Source organism: Erpetoichthys calabaricus, chromosome 4, assembly GCF_900747795.2.
Source record: "Erpetoichthys calabaricus chromosome 4, fErpCal1.3, whole genome shotgun sequence".
Classification (NCBI taxonomy): domain Eukaryota; kingdom Metazoa; phylum Chordata; class Cladistia; order Polypteriformes; family Polypteridae; genus Erpetoichthys; species Erpetoichthys calabaricus.
The window spans coordinates 305191199-305210218 of NC_041397.2; the positions used below are offsets into that span (position 1 = coordinate 305191199).

At 36.5% G+C, this 19020-nt stretch overlaps 1 protein-coding gene across 1 annotated transcript in view; it reads left to right on the forward strand.

Annotated features, from left to right (window-relative positions):
* Positions 1-17448, forward strand: part of LOC127527686 (olfactory receptor 1496-like) — a 54946-nt gene extending 37498 nt beyond the window's left edge. Inside the window, exon 2 of the mRNA XM_051927265.1 lies at positions 16415-17448. Coding sequence (XP_051783225.1) covers positions 16433-17386 — 954 coding nt within the window. The 5' untranslated portion in view covers positions 16415-16432 and the 3' untranslated portion in view covers positions 17387-17448. The remainder of the gene's footprint in view (positions 1-16414) is intronic.
* Positions 17449-19020: the final 1572 nt, after the last annotated feature.

Here is a 19020-nt window from a genome sequence, read left to right on the forward strand (position 1 = left end):
TCGGATGTGCTTTGTATCTTTGTATGTCAGAGGACTGGGACATTGCTAAGTGGGATCAAGCCTCATGCGGGGATGCAAAGGGGGGGGGGGGAGAAGGAGAGCAGGCTATAGCTAACCTATTCTTCTAATCCTTATAACTATAAATATCAACGCAACAATAGGCTATATGGCAATAACTCATGGGGAATTTTGAAATTAAGAATAAAACTGCCTCACTACCAGTTAAGACTATAAAATGACATTAAAAACTCAGAATCAATGTCTCCATGATGGGACAGTTAACTTTATGAGCTGGAATGTTAAAGGCCTGAATCACGAATTAAAGAGAAAGAAAGTATGCTCTCACCTAACAGGCTTAAACACTAAAATAGTATTTTTACAGGAGACCCACTTACTAAGCAAGGATCAGTTCAGACTACAAAAAGACTGGACTGGCCAAATGTTCCATTCTAGCTTTACAAAGAAAACTAGAGGTGTGGGAATTCTCATACACAGAACAGTCCCATTTGTAGCATCAGATGTAGTATCGGACCCTGAAGGGAGATATGTGATGGTCATAGGCAACTTATTTAACAGTAAAATGATTCTGATAAATGTTTATGCACCCAATGTCGATGATAAGGAATTCATGCAAAATTTATTTGCATCCATTCCCAATGTGAACACTCATAAAATTATAATGGCTGGGGACTTTAATTGTGTTTTAAATCCACTCTTAGATAGGACTCCTTTGACAGGGGGACGACATCTAACACTGCAAAGACAATTACACAGTTTTTAACTGACCACAACTTATCAGACCCCTGGATGTTTCTTAACCCAAACTCAAGAACATATTCATTCTACTCACCAGTGCATCATAGCTACTCGAGAATTTTTTTACTTTTTTATAGATAATAATTTCCTGGCTACGATCAAATCGTGCAAATACGACACAATTGTTATCTCCGACCATGCCCCTCTAGTCTTGGAGCTAAAATCATTAAGCCCCTCACACTCACCTTGCAGATGGCGTCTTAACTCTCTTCTATTAGCAGACGAGAACTGCACAGAATTTATATCCAAACAAATCAGCTTCTTCCTAGAGACAAGTACGCCCACAGAGGTTTCTGCAGGAACACTCTGGGAAACTCTAAAGGCCTTCTTAAGAGGACAGATTATTTCATATCTTTCCCACAGAAATAAATTAGAAACCAAGAAAGTGTCAGAGCTAAGAAGCAAAATTACTAGAATAGATGAAGAACAAGCCAGGCGTCCAAGTGAAGCTCTTCACAGGAAAAGGCAGGCCCTGCCTACAGAACTCAACATCTTGACAACTAAAGAAACTGAACAACTTATTTATAAGTCGAGACATCATTACTATGAACACAGAGAAAAAGCTAATACGTTTTTAGCTCAACAAATTCACAAACAAGAAGTTCGCAATGCAATACCAGTAATCACCAACACGAATGGAGAAGAAATTATTGACCATAAAAATATAATGCACACATTTAGAGATTATTATAAATCCTTATATTCTACTGAATTCAAAGAAGACAACCCACAATCTAATGCATTTCTAGATACATTACAGACACCACAAATAGATGCTTTAAGTGCTGAGGAACTAGATAAACCTCTGACGCTAACAGAATTACTAGATGCTATAAAGTCACTTCAAAGCGGGAAATCAGCAGGCCCTGATGGTTACCCCGTAGAATTTTATAAGATATTCTCCACTCAGCTAGCTCCCCTGTAATTGGCAACATTTACAGAAGCTAGAGACAACCAAATACTACCTTAAACTTTTCATCAAGCATTAATCACCATCTTTCCTAAACAAAATAAGGACTTGTTACAATGTGCATCATACAGACCAATTTCACTCCTGAATAATGATGTTAAGATACTCTCAAAAATTCTAGCTAGAAGGATGGAGAAAGTGCTGCCCTCGGTAATATCACAGGATCAAACTGGATTTATTAAAGGCCGACCTCCGATGCCTGTTTAATGTAATATATTCACCAGCAAAGTCAAACAGCCCAGAGATATTACTATCACTAGACGCAGAAAAACCATTTGATATGATTGAATGGAACTGCCTTTTCACTGCATTGGAGAAATTTGGGTTTGGCCCGAATATTTGTGCATGGATCAAACTACTGTATACCAATCCAGAAGCTTCAGTTTGTATTAACAACATTTGTTCAGACAAACTTTAAGCAAGAACGTGGCACCAGACAAGGATATCCCTTGTCACCACTGCTGTTTGCAATCGCCATTGAACCACTGGCGGTTCACTACCGAAATTCTTATCAGATAAAGGGGATTATCAGAGAAGGACTGGAACAGAAAATTTCTCTATATGCAGATGATATAGTTTTATATATATCAGACCCAGAAAACACTGTGCCTGCAGTTTTAACAGCACTCACACAATTTCAAAAGATATCTGGTCTTTATACTCTTTCCAGTGAATTCACAAGCATATAATATTAGATTGGACACCCTACATTTCACCATAGCAGATCAGTTTAAATACGTAGAGGTAAATATCACAAGTAACCATAAAACTCTTTATCAACAAAATTTTGCCGCCTGTATGGAACAAATTAAGCAAGACTTGCATAGATGGTCAACCCTTCATCTCACTCTAGCCGGAAGAATTAACGTTGTTAAGATGAATATCCTTCCTAAACTTCTTTTTCTATTTCAAAACATTCCAATATATTTCAATAAATCATTTTTTAAGCAATTACACTCAACAATAACCTTATTCATTTGGAACTCAAAACACCCAAGTATCCGAAGAGCGACCCTACAAAGACCTCAGGCAGAAGGTGGCATGGCTTTACCTAATTTTCAGTTTTATTACTGGGCAGCAAACATACAAGCTAGAAAAACCTGGACACAAATAAATATACACAAGCCTGGTCCGCAATAGAAGTAAAATCCTGTAGTACTTCTTTATACTCCTTGCTCTGTGCTCCAATAAATGCAAGTTATCGCAAATATACTAATAACCCAATTGTGCTTTACTCACTCAGAATATGGAACAAACTTAGAAAGCATTTTAAGATGGAGAATCTTTTATCTGTGGCACCTCTGCAAGAGAGCCACCTCTTTCAACCCTCGCAAACATATCCAGTTTTTAATACCTGGAAAAGATTTGGGATTAAAATGCTCAGAGATCTTTATATAGACAACATATTTGCATCCTTTGAACAATTAAGTTCCAAATTCAACCTCCCAGCTACACATTTCTTTCACTATCTTCAAATTAGAAATTTTGTTAAACAGAAACTGCCCGATTTTCCTCACCTCTTACCCTCCACCATACTGGAAAAAATACTGCACAATTTTGAGGAATTAGACACCATTTCTGCATTATGTAAAATCTTATTAGAGTCCCTACCTTTCAAAGACCCAAGAGAACATTGGGAAAAAGATCTCTTAATCAATATATCAGAATAGGAGTGGAAGGTAGCAATGCAGAGAATTCACTCGAGCTCCAGATGCGCAAAGCATAGAATTATCCATCCATCCATCCATTTTCCAACCCGCTGAATCGGAACACAGGGTCATGGGGGTCTGCTGGAGCCAATCCTAGCCAACACAGTGCACAAGGCAGGAACCAATCCCGGACAGGGTGCCAACCCACCGCAGGACACACACAAACACACCCACACACCAAGCACACACTAGGGCCAATTTAGAATCGCCAGTCCACCTAACCTGCATGTCTTTGGACTGGGAGGAAACCGGAGCGCCCGGAGGAAACCCACTCAGGCACGGGGAGAACATGCAAACTCCATGCAGGGAAGACCTGTGAAGCGAACCCAGGTCCCCAGGTCTCCCAACTGCGAGGCAGCAGCGCTACCCACTGTGACACCGTGCCGCCCACATAGAATTATTCAACTCAAAATTATATATCGAGCTCATCTGTCTCGCTTAAAACTGTCCAAAATGTTTCCAGGGCAAGATCCAACCTGCGAGTGCTGCAACCAAGCTCCTGCCTCACTGGGTCACATGTTTTGGGCCTGCACCAAATTAACATCATTTAGGACCAAAATTTTTAAGTGCCTTTCAGACAGCCTTGGTGTCACAATCCCTCCTAACCCATTAACCGCTGTGTTTGGTGTTCTTCCAGACAGACTTGAAGTGGAGAAGGACAAGCAAACAGTGATTGCATTCACTACACTTTTGGTACGCAGACTTATTGTGTTAAATTGGAAGAATCCTAACTCTCCTCTGATAAGTCAGTGGGAAACCGATATTTTATATTATTTGAAATTGGAAAAAATCAAATTCTCAGTTAGAGGATCCATACAGAATTTTTTCAAAACCTGGCAGGATCTAATCAATAATATTTTAGAATAAGAGAAATAATTATCACCGCATTTACTTCCCTTCTCCATTTTTTTAATTTACCTATATATATTTCTTCCTTTCTTTTGTTTACTTTTGCCCTATTAAAAAGCCTTAAGCAATTCTCCTTTGGCAAAGCTCTCCTTCTCAAGGGTGGGGTTGGATTTGTCTTCAATTCTTTTTTGTTATAAATTAATCTATATATATATGGAATGATTACAATAAAATTAATAAATAAATAAAAAAAAGAGAGTGCAGGCAGTGTGCAAAGGGTGGAGAAGAGTGTCAAGAGTGAGTTGTGACAGATGGGTACCAGCAAGACTGACAGGGAAGGTCTACAAGACACTAGTGAGACCAGCTATGTTATATGGGATAGAGACAGTGGTACTAACGAAAAGACAGGGAACAAAGCTGAACGTGGCAGAGTTAAAGATGTTAAGATTTGCAACCTTCCAGATGTGTGTATGCTAGCAGAGCTTCCTACTTGAACTTCTTTTAGTGAGTTAGAGGAGTTTAAAATAAATGACCTTGTCATGGGCTTGGACACATCTTATACACAATATATTTGAAAACATATTTGTTACAGTATATTAAATGAAATATGTTACTTTATGTTTCATATATATTTAACATATCTATGTGAACTGCATAAGTCTTGGCATTATATGGAAATATACAGTATGTCCATATGATTTTTACATATATTGCAATACATTTTATGTTTTTAAAGATAGTGATGTTTACGCTCTTTGCAGCCTTTTAAGGTTGACTTCATTCTGGGGTAGAGGGGGGATTCTCTCTTTCAGAGGTCAAGTCTAAATTAACATCGTTCTTCCTGTGAGTGTGGTCTGTATAATGGAGGAAGCAGAAGAGGTGAGGCTGACTAGTTGGGGCAGGAAGTGATATCAGTAGTCCTCTGGAGAATTTCTGTGTCACACCCAAATCCTTCCCCATTAGATCCAATACCGTGCAACATGTTCTTTTTGTCATGCGCTTGATAAATACATGTAATTAAAATATATGTTTTTAAGATTACATCTGAAATATGATGAAAAGGATACTTCCCTTAATATATTATAACAAACAGATCTCCAAATACAGTATGTTGTGTTTAAGACATATAATATACTTTCTGCAGATCCATGTCTTATCTTTTTACATGGAAAAACCTAAACACTGTCTTCCCAATTTCTCTAATTTGTTTTCAGCCCCCTGTAATTCACTAAAAGTTGTGTAAGTCAGTCGCTCTGTTAATGTACGTAGGCTTTACTTTCCAACCTTCTTTCTTGAACATACTTGGTTAAGAGTAAGTTAAGTATTTGTGCTGTGTCACAGTGTGATTTGATCTAAAATATATCGAAATATAAGAAACAGCAATGATAAATCTACTGGATGACATTTTCAATGATAGGTTAATATATTTTTAAAACATATTGCAATACACAAAAAAGACAGTATAGTATGTTATAATTAACATTTAACATATTTAAAAATACATTGTATTATTTTTCTAAGATATACTTTCTAAGATATACTTTACACTGTATTTTATTGTAGCACTTTGAGCTACATTATCTGTATGAAAAATGTGCTATATAAATAAATGTTGTTGTTGTTATTTGTAGTATTTTAAAATATATTAAATATGTTTTTATATTTTCTCAAAATATATTGAAAAATATAAATGAGAATAATTTACAATATATTTCATTATAGTGCAAGATACTGCAATATATATATATATATATATTTGCAGTTGGAGATCCACAAAGGGAGAAAAAACGAATCACGTATCATAAAATAGTTTTATTCCTGAGCTTTCAACCCCTATCAGGGGTCTTCATCAGAGGATAATGCTTAGACTTACAAGAATCATATATATATAATTTGTAAATACAATATATATATATTGTGACACTAGGGGTCGCTGTTGCCCTGTGTAACCAACAGACAAAACGTCCAAGACTCCAGGTAAAAGCACCAAGAAATAATTTTTAATTATTTTCTTCAATAAAGTACTCCAAAGCACCTCCACCACCATGAACAATAATCAATAATAATAATACAATAAATAAAAGCCCTTACTCCTCCCAGCAGCTCCGTCACTCTACCACCCAACTCCGGCTCAGCTTGCTGGGTTTCCTATAGTACTTTATATAGTCCGTGACCCAGAAGTGCTTCTGCCCTCATTCATTTGGAACTCAAAACACCCACGTATCCAAAGAGCAACCCTACAAAGACCTCAGGCAGAAGGTGGCATGGCTTTACCTAATTTTCAGTTTTATTACTGGACAGCAAACATACAAGCCATAAAAACCTGGACACAAATAAATGAACATACACAGGCTTGGTCTGCAATAGAAGTAAAATCCTGTAGTACTTCTTTATACTCCCTGCTCTGCACTCCAATAAATGCAAGTTATCGCAAATATACTAATAACCCAATTGTGCTTTACTCACTCAGAATATGGAACCAACTTAGAAAGCATTTTAAGATGGAAAATCTTTTATCAGTGGCACCTCTGCAAGAGAACCACTTCTTTCAACCCTCGCAAACATATCCAGTTTTAATACCTGGAAAAGTTTTGGGATTAAAATGCTCAGAGATCTTTATATAGACAACATATTTGCATCTTTTGAACAATTATGTTCAAAATTCAACCTTCCAGCTACACATTTCTTTCACTATCTTCAAATTAGAAATTTTCTTAAACAGAAATTGACCGATTTCCCCCACCTCGCACCCTCCACAATGCTGGAAAAAATACTGCTCAATTTCGAGGAACTAAACACCATTTCCGCATTATATAAAATCCTATTAGAGTCCCTACCTTTCAAAGATCCAAGAGGACATTGGGAAGAAGATCTCTTAATCAATATATCAGAAAAGGAGTGGAAGGTAGCAATGCATAGAATTCACTCGAGCTCCATATGCGCAAAGCATAGAATTATTCAACTAAAAATTATATGTCGAGCTCATCTGTCTCGCTTAAAACTGTCCAAAATGTTTCCGGGGCAAGATCCAACCTGCGAACGCTGCAACCAAGCTCCTGCCTCACTGGGTCACATGTTCTGGGTCTGCACCAAACTAACATCATTTTGGACCAAAATTTTGAAGTGCCTTTCAGACAGCCTTGGGGTCACAATCCCTCCTAACCCATTAACAGCTGTGTTCGGTGTTCTTCCAGACGGACTTGAATTGGAGAAGGACAAGCAAACGGTGATTGCATTCACTACACTCTTGGCACGCAGACTTATTCTGTTAAATTGGAAAAATCCTAACTCTCCTCTGATAAGTCAGTGGGAAACCGATGTTTTATATTATTTGAAATTGGAAAAAATCAAATTCTCAGTTAGAGGATCTGTACAAAATTTTTTCAAAACCTTTTACCGCATTTAATTCCCTTCTCCATCTCTTATTTACATATATATTTATTTCCCCCTTTCTTTTATTTATTGTTGCCTTATTAAAAAGCCCTAAGCAATTCTCCTTTGGCTAAGCTCTCCTTCTCAGGGGTGGGGTTTGATTTGTCTTCAATTTTGTTTGGTTATAAATTGACCTATTTGTATGGAATGATTACAATAAAAATTAATAAACAGAAAAAAAAAAAAGAAGTGCTTCTGTCCTTCTGTCCATGTGATTCCATAGCACTTCCGGGTCAGATGAAAACTCTTATTTTTCTTCTGCCCGGAAGTACTTCAGTTCTTCCATCCCCATGACTTGGTAGTACTTCCAGGCTATAGGGAAAATAGAAATCCCTGTGTCTCCCTGCAGCGTCACCCGATGGCACCCACGGCACCCAGCAGGGCTGTGAAGTAGAACTCCATCTCCCACGATGCCCTGAGGGAATCCGGGGCACCTCCATGCTGCAGGGAGGATTCCATCTAGTGGCCTGGATCTCTCACAGTTCCCCACCCTTAGCAAAGCACAGTGGGGCGCAGCGTCCAGCCCCGCGAGGGTCGTCTAACTCCGGCTGTGGCTTTGCCCTGTAAAGCAATCACAGGAGAACCGTGGGGAGACATTGTACTTATTACTTGTATTAAATTCCTCCCTGGTCCTCTGTGGACAATTTCTCCATATATGGCCTGGCCGGCGGCATTCATAAACTGCTGGCCATCTCTCACAATATATATATACCCTTATAGAATTTTTCTAACATAGTTTGAATATGTTTTTAAAAATATATATATATTTTATATATGTTTAATTTTTGTAGGGAGTCCATAGAAGCAGAAGGGATTTGTGCAGTAAGTTACTGTATGCCCTCCCTATGATTATTCTTATGGTCATTTGTTGTTTTGGTAAGTTAAAACAAATTTTGGTACTTTGGATTCTTTTGGCATTTAATTTTCAGTTGCAGATCATATCATCTTTCACAGACCCTTACTATCACTTTAACGTTCATCGATTTATCAGTCCAGTTTTCTGTATTTGTGTCTCTGGTAAAATAATTCTGTTTATTTTTTTCAATTTTCAGATACTGTTTGCTTTGCCAAGCTCTGAATAGTTATCTGCTGTAATAGACACTGACGGTCTGTGTTTGGGGTTTGAAGATCTCCATCGGAAGTGGCCTGAGACACTTTATCCCCTTACAACTGAGTCATTTCTTTGTCTTATTTGTGTTTAAACAACAAAGTTTGAGAGACCTTGAGTCTCATTATGGCAGTTGTCTGTTGTTTGCCTTTTTGTTAGGATAATTTAAAGACTGCTCTGAAGCGATTTGTACTTTATAATTAATCCCAAAAGTCACAAACGCATTAATACCGGCAGTGCTATCACAGAAGAAAAAAATCAAAAAAAAATCATCCCGAAGGAAACGGTATAAATGTTTTGTTGTTGCTAGCAGTCAGAAAATATTTCCTTAGAACGTGCAGCAGACACTTCCTTTAATTTTTCTATTTCACTAGTAAAAATAATGCCATTCTGTTTCCCATTCTTGTTAGTGCTTTTTTTGATGAAAAGACTTTTATTTCTGTTGACAAGAAAAGATTTAAAAAGCATAAAGGGATTGGAAAAAGAGGTAAAGATCAATTCAGCTTTTACACGGACAATAAAGAATTAGAAATGCGTCAACAGTCATCAGCCTTTTGAAGTTTCTACCTAAACGATGAGTTCCCTACTTTTTCTTTTTCATTGGTGTTCACCACTTTTTACTTTAGCAGACACATGCTGAGGCAGCTGTACAGTAACTACTGTAACTCCTGTAGTGTGACTATGAACAAAACCTACAAACTTTAAATAAGAGGAGTATTGTTACTAGAACAGCCACTGAACAGAACTGAAACACAGGCTGCAATTGTGAGGTAAGTTGAGATGCATTTGTATCGTTATGCCATACTCAAGTGTGAAGAAACTGTTGAAATGACGGGGTTTTTTTTAAGGGATCAAAACACCAAAGTAAGTCAAGCCACATCTCTATCGTTATGCCATATAGATACACTGAAGTGTGGAGAGACAGCTGAAATGATGGGCTTTTTTAATGAATGTAGTGAGTCAACAGAAGGGGTCAAAGCATCAATTATACCTTACGACACTGGCCTCCTCACACACATCATATGTACAAAGGCTTCACTGACGTGTTTAGACATGATGATATAGTGATTTATGGATAAGTGGGTTAAAGTACTCTGGCAAAGCACAAGAATACATTATTTATTAAAATACTTTTTCATTTAGCAGGCAGTGTGATGTAGTGGCTGAGGCACATGACTTTGGTTATTGGCTTGTTTCTTTTGTTTCGGTTGTCGTGATCAATTAAAAAAATAAGATAAAAAGCACCTTTTAGTATTTTATTTAAGACATATAATAATAACATTTTTATAAAGCCACTGCATTTTGGGATGATTTGCTGTACTGAGTTTGTAAGCTTTAAAATAAAATTGAAATCTTCTCTTAATTTTCAAAAAAGCTTTTAATAAATTACATTACATTAGATTAAAGATTTGCAGTAAACAGAAATTTTTAACATACATGTAACCTAGGTAGATTAGTATCCTATACAATCCAAGTGCTAACCCACAACGTGCTAGTGAATATTCTCAAAATTAGTTTGATATTATTTACAACTCATGTCAAAATAAGACATATTACTATAAAAATATTTATATTTATCTGATTAACTTAACACTAGTCTACAATAAAATATTTTTGTTTGCTTCTGGGAACTTCAGAGCATCTCTTTATTAAGTTTTTTAAACTGATTTCATATATGAAATCGGAATTAAGCTAGCATGTCAGGTTTTTGAAATACACATCATTGATGTTTTGACACTTTTGAATATCAATATAATATATCAACACCATATCTGGAGTTTGGACTATGTCCCGCCAAAATTGTTTTGATGTGTTTATTCTGAAAACAAACCAGAAGACGATACCAGAGAGTTAAAGCATATTTATGTCAATTTACCTCAATATAAAAGTGAGCTCTGTGTGCCCAAAAATGTTGGAGGCACTCGCTTTTGCGCTTGTACTGCACATCCGTCTCTCTTTGCAAGAACCAACAGCAGTCACCCATCATGCTCAGAGTGAATTTTTCCCAATATCTGTTTTCCACCATCTTTATATCTTGATGAAATCTTTCCCCATGCTCATCTCTGACATCACTTAGATTTGCTGGAAAAAAGTCGAGATGAGAATGTAACAAATGCGTCTTCAGTGACATTCTGGCTCCCATAAGCTGATACGCTTTCAGTAGGTTCTCCACAAGCTCAATATAATTCTCTCCTCTGTGACTGTCAAGAAAATTCTGGACAACCTGCACGATTGAGGGTGCTGATTCAGTGGGCTTCAGTTTCCTATTGAACTCCTCGTCAAGCATCAGTTCACGGATTTCAGGGCCAACAAAAACACCTTCCTTAATTTTGGCTTCACTTTTCTCGAGACCAGACTTATTTTTCAAATGCTGAAACGCATCACCTTTACTGTCCAGTCACCCTAGTTGTCCAAGACCTGGAACATCATAACTAAAAAATGGGACGTTCTGGATGAAAACGGTTTTGGAGTCAGCAAGTGAAATTTGTTAAAGTACAGATGAAAGAATCCCAGTAGCAAAATGCTTGTTGACCAGTGATAGGCCTTGCTTAAAAGTGGTTAACTACCATTTATACTCGTGTATAAGTCGGGTCATGAAACCCAAAAAATCGATCATAAAATCAGACCCCGACTTATACGCCCGTTCAAAAGTACAACACTTATTTTTTTTTTTTACATCGTCTTGCCTCCTCCAATCTCACACCAGTTTATCAGACACATCGAATTTTGTTGCAGCTGTACAGTTACCAATTTCTTTCGCCACTTCAACGACTTTTAATTTAAAAATAGCTTCATATTTTTTTCTGATCGAACGCTTCATCATAGATAAGGGATGCTCTTGCGATAAAGTTGTATGAGGGTGTGAGATACAAAAAACACAAAACGGTGTAAAGGTCGCTTCGGAATAGTTTGGGTATTATTGTGTGGTCACGTAGGCACAATACATAGAAAAAAAGGCTGTGTGCTTCTAGGTTACTCTCTCAGGTGGGCAGTAGCATATCATAATCTCTTGGATCAATAGTGTGAGTTTTCCGCATTCTACTTATATGACCAACATTACAAAATACTGGAAATTATATGGTAAAATCAAGCCCCGACTTATCAGCGGGAGAACTTAAAATGCGAGTATATACAGTAAGCATGGTGATTAATAGAACATATATTCTCCACCTACTAAACACTTACTGTCCACCTACTTTTCAAGATTCTATTTCCTCTTCCTTTCAGTGATGTACAAGATTATTTCAACACAAATCGGTTCTGCATGGCTAAACAATTGGATTTATAGTAGTAACCCTGTTTCAGTTATGCCATGTTTACCTCCTTATTGTGCATTTACAACACCAGTAATGCGAGTGAGTGATTGTCCTCATGCAAAACTGACAAAAACAAGACAAAAAAATTTGGAGCATGGGTCCTAGGGAACAATTTGCAGAAATAAAAAATAGATACTATAAACATGTTTTCTTTAATTAGATTTTTTATATTATACAGACTTATACATAATACTGTTTTGTCTTCAGTTTTCAGAAAATAAATGTCTTTTAATTGAATCATTCTATCATCCTTAATAGAAGGAGTTAAATGTTTTTGTCATAGTCAGCATTATCTGATTAATTACAATTCATTGCAGTAAAGATAATAATATCCTTGTTCTTATTATGCTGTTAAGTGAGGGCATGAGATCATTAGCCTCTTTCACTCTTCCGTATTTGTTCTTCTGAGAGGAGTGGTTGATGGGTAAACTGTTTCCCTGCTATACAAAACAATGGTGACACTGCAAAACAAGTGTCCCTCTGCATTCAAATTCAAAGAAAAACAACCTTACCTGATTTTTCACATCTTTCTAACTGAATAAACATAAAAGATAAAACTGATCTAATCAAGTCAATGAAATCAATTCAAATTTTATTTTTCCACATAGTTATACTTATTATGCATATAGTACAGTTTGTAGTGAAATGCTAAACTGATAAACTCAGAGACTGTGCATTAAGTACAATATAAAATGATAATAATCAATAATACACAACTTTATAAATATCAATAAAATCATTAGTTAAATAGTGTGAATTATATTAAATCTATAAAATATGTAATACTAGGGTGCTGTACCGTGTTAGCCATTATGAATGTAGAGAAAAGCCAATCAAAATGACACCTTTTATTGGCTAACTAGAAAGATTACAATCTTGTAATCTTTCTAGTTAGCCAATAAAAGGTGTCATTTTGATTGGCTTTTCTCTAAAATATGTAATAAATAAATAACAAATAAGTTAGTTAATATATCAAAGAGAAAAAGGACCAGATTTTGCTCATAGTTGGCACTTTAAATCCGACAAGTACACAATTTTTAACTGGAACAGCTTTGGTTGGTGACCTACCGGCACAGGAATTGGCTGTTGAAAGGGTGAATACTCGTCTTTGAGATGAAGTGTGAATGATCATGAATGAATGATCATTTCCACTGATGGAGAAAGGACACAGAGTGCTTTCTCCATAGAACTAGACTGTGAAACTGCACCTGGTCCACATAAACAACTCAACAGACCTACAATGAGATAAAATAGTTTTTTTTCCTGATTAACAATATGAACAGTAAGCTTAAAAGCACATGTCAAGCTCTATACTTGTGTGTTTCATAGGAGGAAATTAATAACTAATATAAAACAAACCTGAACATGTGAAAAGACAATGTACCCTTGGGGATTAACAAAGTATATCAAATCAAAAAATAAAATAAAGAGAAAAACTTTTGAAGCAATACAAACATAAATGATAGGTAGATAAACAGATCAAATAGAGTTACTCTTTAAGGTAGCAGCTTATTTATTATATATTACAATACACTGACATCATTTGACATAAAGCATTCTAACGTTAAATAATAAAAAGATTGCCCAAAACTGTCACCATACTGTCATAAGAAAGTTAACACATTTAGCAAGAAATGATAACAGAATACTTCCAAAAAATGTATAGCCTTTGTCTACTTTTCATGCTTTCACTGTGCGGTGCTTTTCAACAATACTTTTTTCATTTCAAAAGTCGATGTTTGAAAGTGAAAGCAGAGAGCTGGAATAAACTCAACAGGAAGAAGGTTTACCCATCCTCACGTCACTTCTGAATTTTCTGAAAAGACATCATTTATGCTAAAATGTAAGAAACCTGTGACTCAAGGAACACATGACGGGGTTTTCTCACTCTGAAGGTGTGCTTATTATTTATTTATTTAGTATACTTTGTTAATCCCCGAAAGGAAATTGTACTTTCACATGACCTTTTGGGGTCATCCATTAGACAGCGCCCCTAGAGTAATTTTCGGGTTAAGGGGCTTGCTCAGGGGACAGGATTTTGAACCGGCAACTTTCCAGATAGTAGCGCAGATCCTTAGCTGTAGCTTAACTACAGTTGTCTGTATTGAAAGCTGATTTGCACAGTAATATTCTTTAAACTAATGATCCTTTTGCACTGTTTTGTTTGACAGTGGTTAATTTACATATTTTGATTTTCTCTGAAAGAATTTGTATCTTTTCTGCAAGTCAGTGGCTATGTGCTGTGACAGAAGAATAAACTACAATATTTTAATTCAACAAAAGGTGGTCTTTTATACCACTGATCCAGAACTTTAACATTAAAGTCTGGAATGCCCAATTAAGACTTTGTGCACTCTAAATAACCTGAAAATTGCAGCCAAACCCCCTTAAATTAGCTATGTCATAAATCAATCCTAAGATGTTTAGCTCATACCAAACAAGAGTTAGGTAATGGCTGGTGACATTTTGGTGACCCCTAGCTAGTGTCCATGTTATCAGCTTTATTGCTGTCAGTCGCCTCATATTCACATAACACTAATGATTCCTGTGGAAATATTTTTAGGTGTGATATACTTAAAAGGTACCTATAAAAAATAGATTTTGTTGAAACAGACAAGAAAAGTTAGCATGAAACTATTTTTACGTTTTGTTGTTAAACAATAAAGTATATTTTGCTAGTGACAGGATATAAGGCTAACAGAGAAGGAATACAAACTCTGAATGGAAACATACAGTATATCCACATAAATACAAGACACATTGAGCATGTATTCTTCTACAGTGGAGTTTGTAGCTGTCCTTATGACTCAGGTTACACAAAATTGTCCTGGGTGCCTGATTGAGCCCTGTGGTGGACCTCTATGGGTTCCCTGGGGTGCAGAGTGTAGGCTTCAGACCCTGGTTTATGTTATACATGTGTTGACAGTGTTATGTTACAAGTTTATATGTGAACTGTCATAAGGAAAAAATGAAGTTAAAGCTTTAAAACAATCCAATAGCTTCCATAAGTAATAACCAATACTTCTTCTCCTTTCGGCTGCTCCCATTAGGGGTCACCCCAGTGGAAAATCTTTTAACAAGTAATAATCAATACATTTGCCATAAAAGGTTCATTAGTAAAGAGAGCTCTATTGGTTGCATTTTCAGGTCTTGACATTACTACATATTCCTCAATGCAGTCAAATTAATTAGGACAACTCCAGGTCATCACTGACCAATCCCGATTCTATTGGACTCTTATAACTAAGAACCAATAACTGTTGGTGCAGTTTATCACTTTTCACTCTAGGTACCCACATTCCTTCTTCTTCTTCTTCCTTTTTTCCCACTTGTATGTGGAATTGATGGGTATGATCAACCTTCTCCATAAGGCTTTGTCCTCTGTCTCTTCGCCAGTCAGACCCATTTCCTTCATATCTTCTTTTCTTTATCTGCTTTGGCCTCTATCCCTTTCTCTTCTCCTGTACTTCCATTCCTATCCCTCTTTCTCCCACATATTCATTGTCTCTCCTCATCACATGGCCATATCACTTAAACCTGCTTTCCTGTATTTTCTTAGATATCTCTCCTACTTTTCTTGTACATCTAATTGTTTCATTTCTTATTCTGTCCTTTCTGTAATTCCACACATCCATCTCCACATTCTCATTTCTGCCTCATGTAACTTCTCCTGCACTCCCTTTACCGTCCATGTCTCAGCTCCGTACATCACTGCTGGACTTAGCACAGTCATAAGAAACACTACTTTTAACATTCGCCTTAATTCTTTGTTCACATAATACTAAATACAATACAACACACAATATAAGTTTTCTTTTTTTTTAATGCATGTGGGATGGAAAGCCGGAAGTAGAGAGACCACTGATTTTAGAGTACGCAGGTGTGAAAGTTCTGCGCATGGCTGTTTAAACTCTGTGACATCATGCTGGCCTCACAAAGAGCCATGAGGTGCTGGGAAAAAATGTTCCTCTAAGTCGGCTGCATACCGAATTTCCAGAAAAATATTTGCTGAACAAGATCACCAGCGAATACAGCATATTCATTGCAAAAATGCTTTGGGAAATTTCACCGGTCAAGACTGTTGCTGAGGTATCTTATATAGCAGCATACTGTAAATTTATAAATCTTCTGATGTGCTTTAACTGGAATAGAGTATTTATAAAGTGTTATATCTTTGCATAAAACTCACTTGACAGACTTTTTATTTCTACAGGTAAGGAAGTCAGAAAAAATGAACAACACTACCATCTCCGTGACTGATTTTCTCCTGCACTGTGAAGTCAATGCTGACCAGACAAGCATGATCACCATTTTCCTTACTTTAGTTTATATCTTATCAGTCTGTGGAAATTTGCTGGTAATATTTGTCATTGTAAGTAACCCTAAACTCCATGCTCCAATGTATATGTATATTGGCACGTTGGCAGTAATAGACATGTGTAACAGTACAATACTCATTCCAAAAATGTTGTCACTCCTTATATCTAATGCTACAGATGTCCCATATGGAGCTTGTTTATTGCAAATGTATGTTATACTCAATATGGAAGAGATGGAATCTCTTCTGTTGGCCTTTATGGCAATTGACCGCTATGCTGCCGTTGTTCATCCACTACGATACAACACAATTTTTACAAATAAGACAATCTGGATTATTATTTTGTTGTTAAATATTTTTGCTATATTTTTCAACTCTCCATTTTTATTTTTTGCCAATGAGCTTTCTTTTTGCCGTTCCAATATCTTGCCTTATTGTTTTTGCGATTATGCCACAATGGTTCATGTTGCCTGCACCGAAAATCCCAAATACCTTTTTCTTTTATCCATTGTAGTAATTATCACTGGTGTCTTCCCTTTGCTATTGATTCTCTTCTCCTATGGAAGAATCGCCTTGGCAGCATTAAAGATCACCTCCGCAGATGGCAGGAAGAAAGTCATCAGCACTTGCCTCACTCACCTTCTGGTTGTAGGGCTCTTCTATATCCCACTTTTGTCTTCATACATTTTGCCAGGAGCAGGGGTGCCAATGTCAACTGAAGTCTACAATGCAATGGTTATAGTTGGCAACGTCTTTCCTCCAATGATGAACCCCATCATTTACAGTTTTAGAAACAAAGAAATAAACACTAGCATAATCAACCTTTTTGGAAAGAAAAGAACAATTCCTGAAATTAATAATCATTAACTGGCAAATCGTTACTGGTAAAGTGGCACAAAAGAATTTATAATAAAAAAATCAAGAAGACTGTGGTAATTTCTTGCACGCTTCAAACACATTTTTTCAGATATTTTGCTTCCTGAAAATCTTTTGCTTAATATGATAGTCAAAAACTGAACACAAATATAATTTCAGATTGGTTGTATCATATAGGACTATATAACTTTTTTGAATTTAGCATTTCTAATCATTTAACACATTTCATTAGTTCAACTGAGCTAAAATGTTTTGCTGCTGATTTTCATTTGTGCTCAACATCTGAAGTTTCTCGTTTCAGTGTCCAACAACAGTTGGCCAGCATTGATTGATTTTATTTGTCCTAATACCACTTTTCCATCATTAGACCATAAGAACATAAGACATTTGAAAAAACAAGAAGAGTTTATTTGTTTAGCTAGTAGCTAAGTTGTCCTAATATCTCAACCAGATATGTCTTAAAGGTTGTGTAGGTTTCTGCTTCAGCTCCATGTCTTGGTGACTCCCAGACTCCAACAACACTCACATAAAGAAGTGTTGTTGGAGTCTTCAGTTGTTGTTGCTTCATAGCTTCAGTCCTAAATCCACTTCACTTTAATTTCAACTGGTGTCTTTAAGTATGTGATACACCGTTAAGCTGAAGAAATTCTGCTGGAAAATGTTCTGGTGAAATCTTTCACCATGTTCATGAATGACCGCACCAAGATTAGCAGGGGAGAAGACCAAGTGTGAATTTAGACAACAAATGTTTAGTGTCATGTTGCACTTCATGGTTTGGTGTGCTTGAAGCATGTTGTCAACCATCTGGACATAGTGTAGTTTGATGTTTTGTAGTTGCTAAGAAAGTTCTCAACAACATCCCTGAATCCTTTCCATGCAATTCCTCCAGCCTCACTAGCAGATCTTCTTACTGCATGTCATTGATGACATGTCTATTTTGTGGACCAACAAAACTGCCTTTCTTTATCTTGACATCAGCTATTTGTGGAAATCTTTGTCTCAAATATCAAAGACCTTCCCTTTCCTTAATTCTTTGCTTTTGTTACATTTTTCAGCAGTTCATGATTTATATGAAGAAGGGGAACAATATTTGTTGGTTCATCAAGTAGGTTATGGGACACAGTTTACTGCCCTGGAATCTGCTGACAGATCACCCAGTTCCTTTAAATGTTATGAGACTTTTTAGCGTGGCTGTCCCATTCTGAAACAATATAACTTAGGATATCCAAGCTGCATTCCTAGTAGCAAGGCCATCATTTTTAGATCACCACAGAATTGGAGTTGTGTACTGTATGCATATTCTTATGAGTTAAAATCACAAAAACAGGCAATTCAAATAAAATGGTACAAATATGTTCAGGAAGCAAAATTTTTGTTGTCCGGTGTGATTATCATATCCCATGAATGGGTTTATCCATTTTGTGTATGGATGGTTTTTCATTGCCTAACACTTTTAATAAGGATATAGCACTTCTTCATTATAGTTCCAAACACCTAGTCTAGAATACTGGGCCATTGATTGTCTGTATGAAATTTGCCTATTCTTCCAAAAGAGTTTCCCTAGGTAATCAGGGCCTTTTACACTTCCTGAACACAACTAGGCAGATTATTATATCTAAATTGTA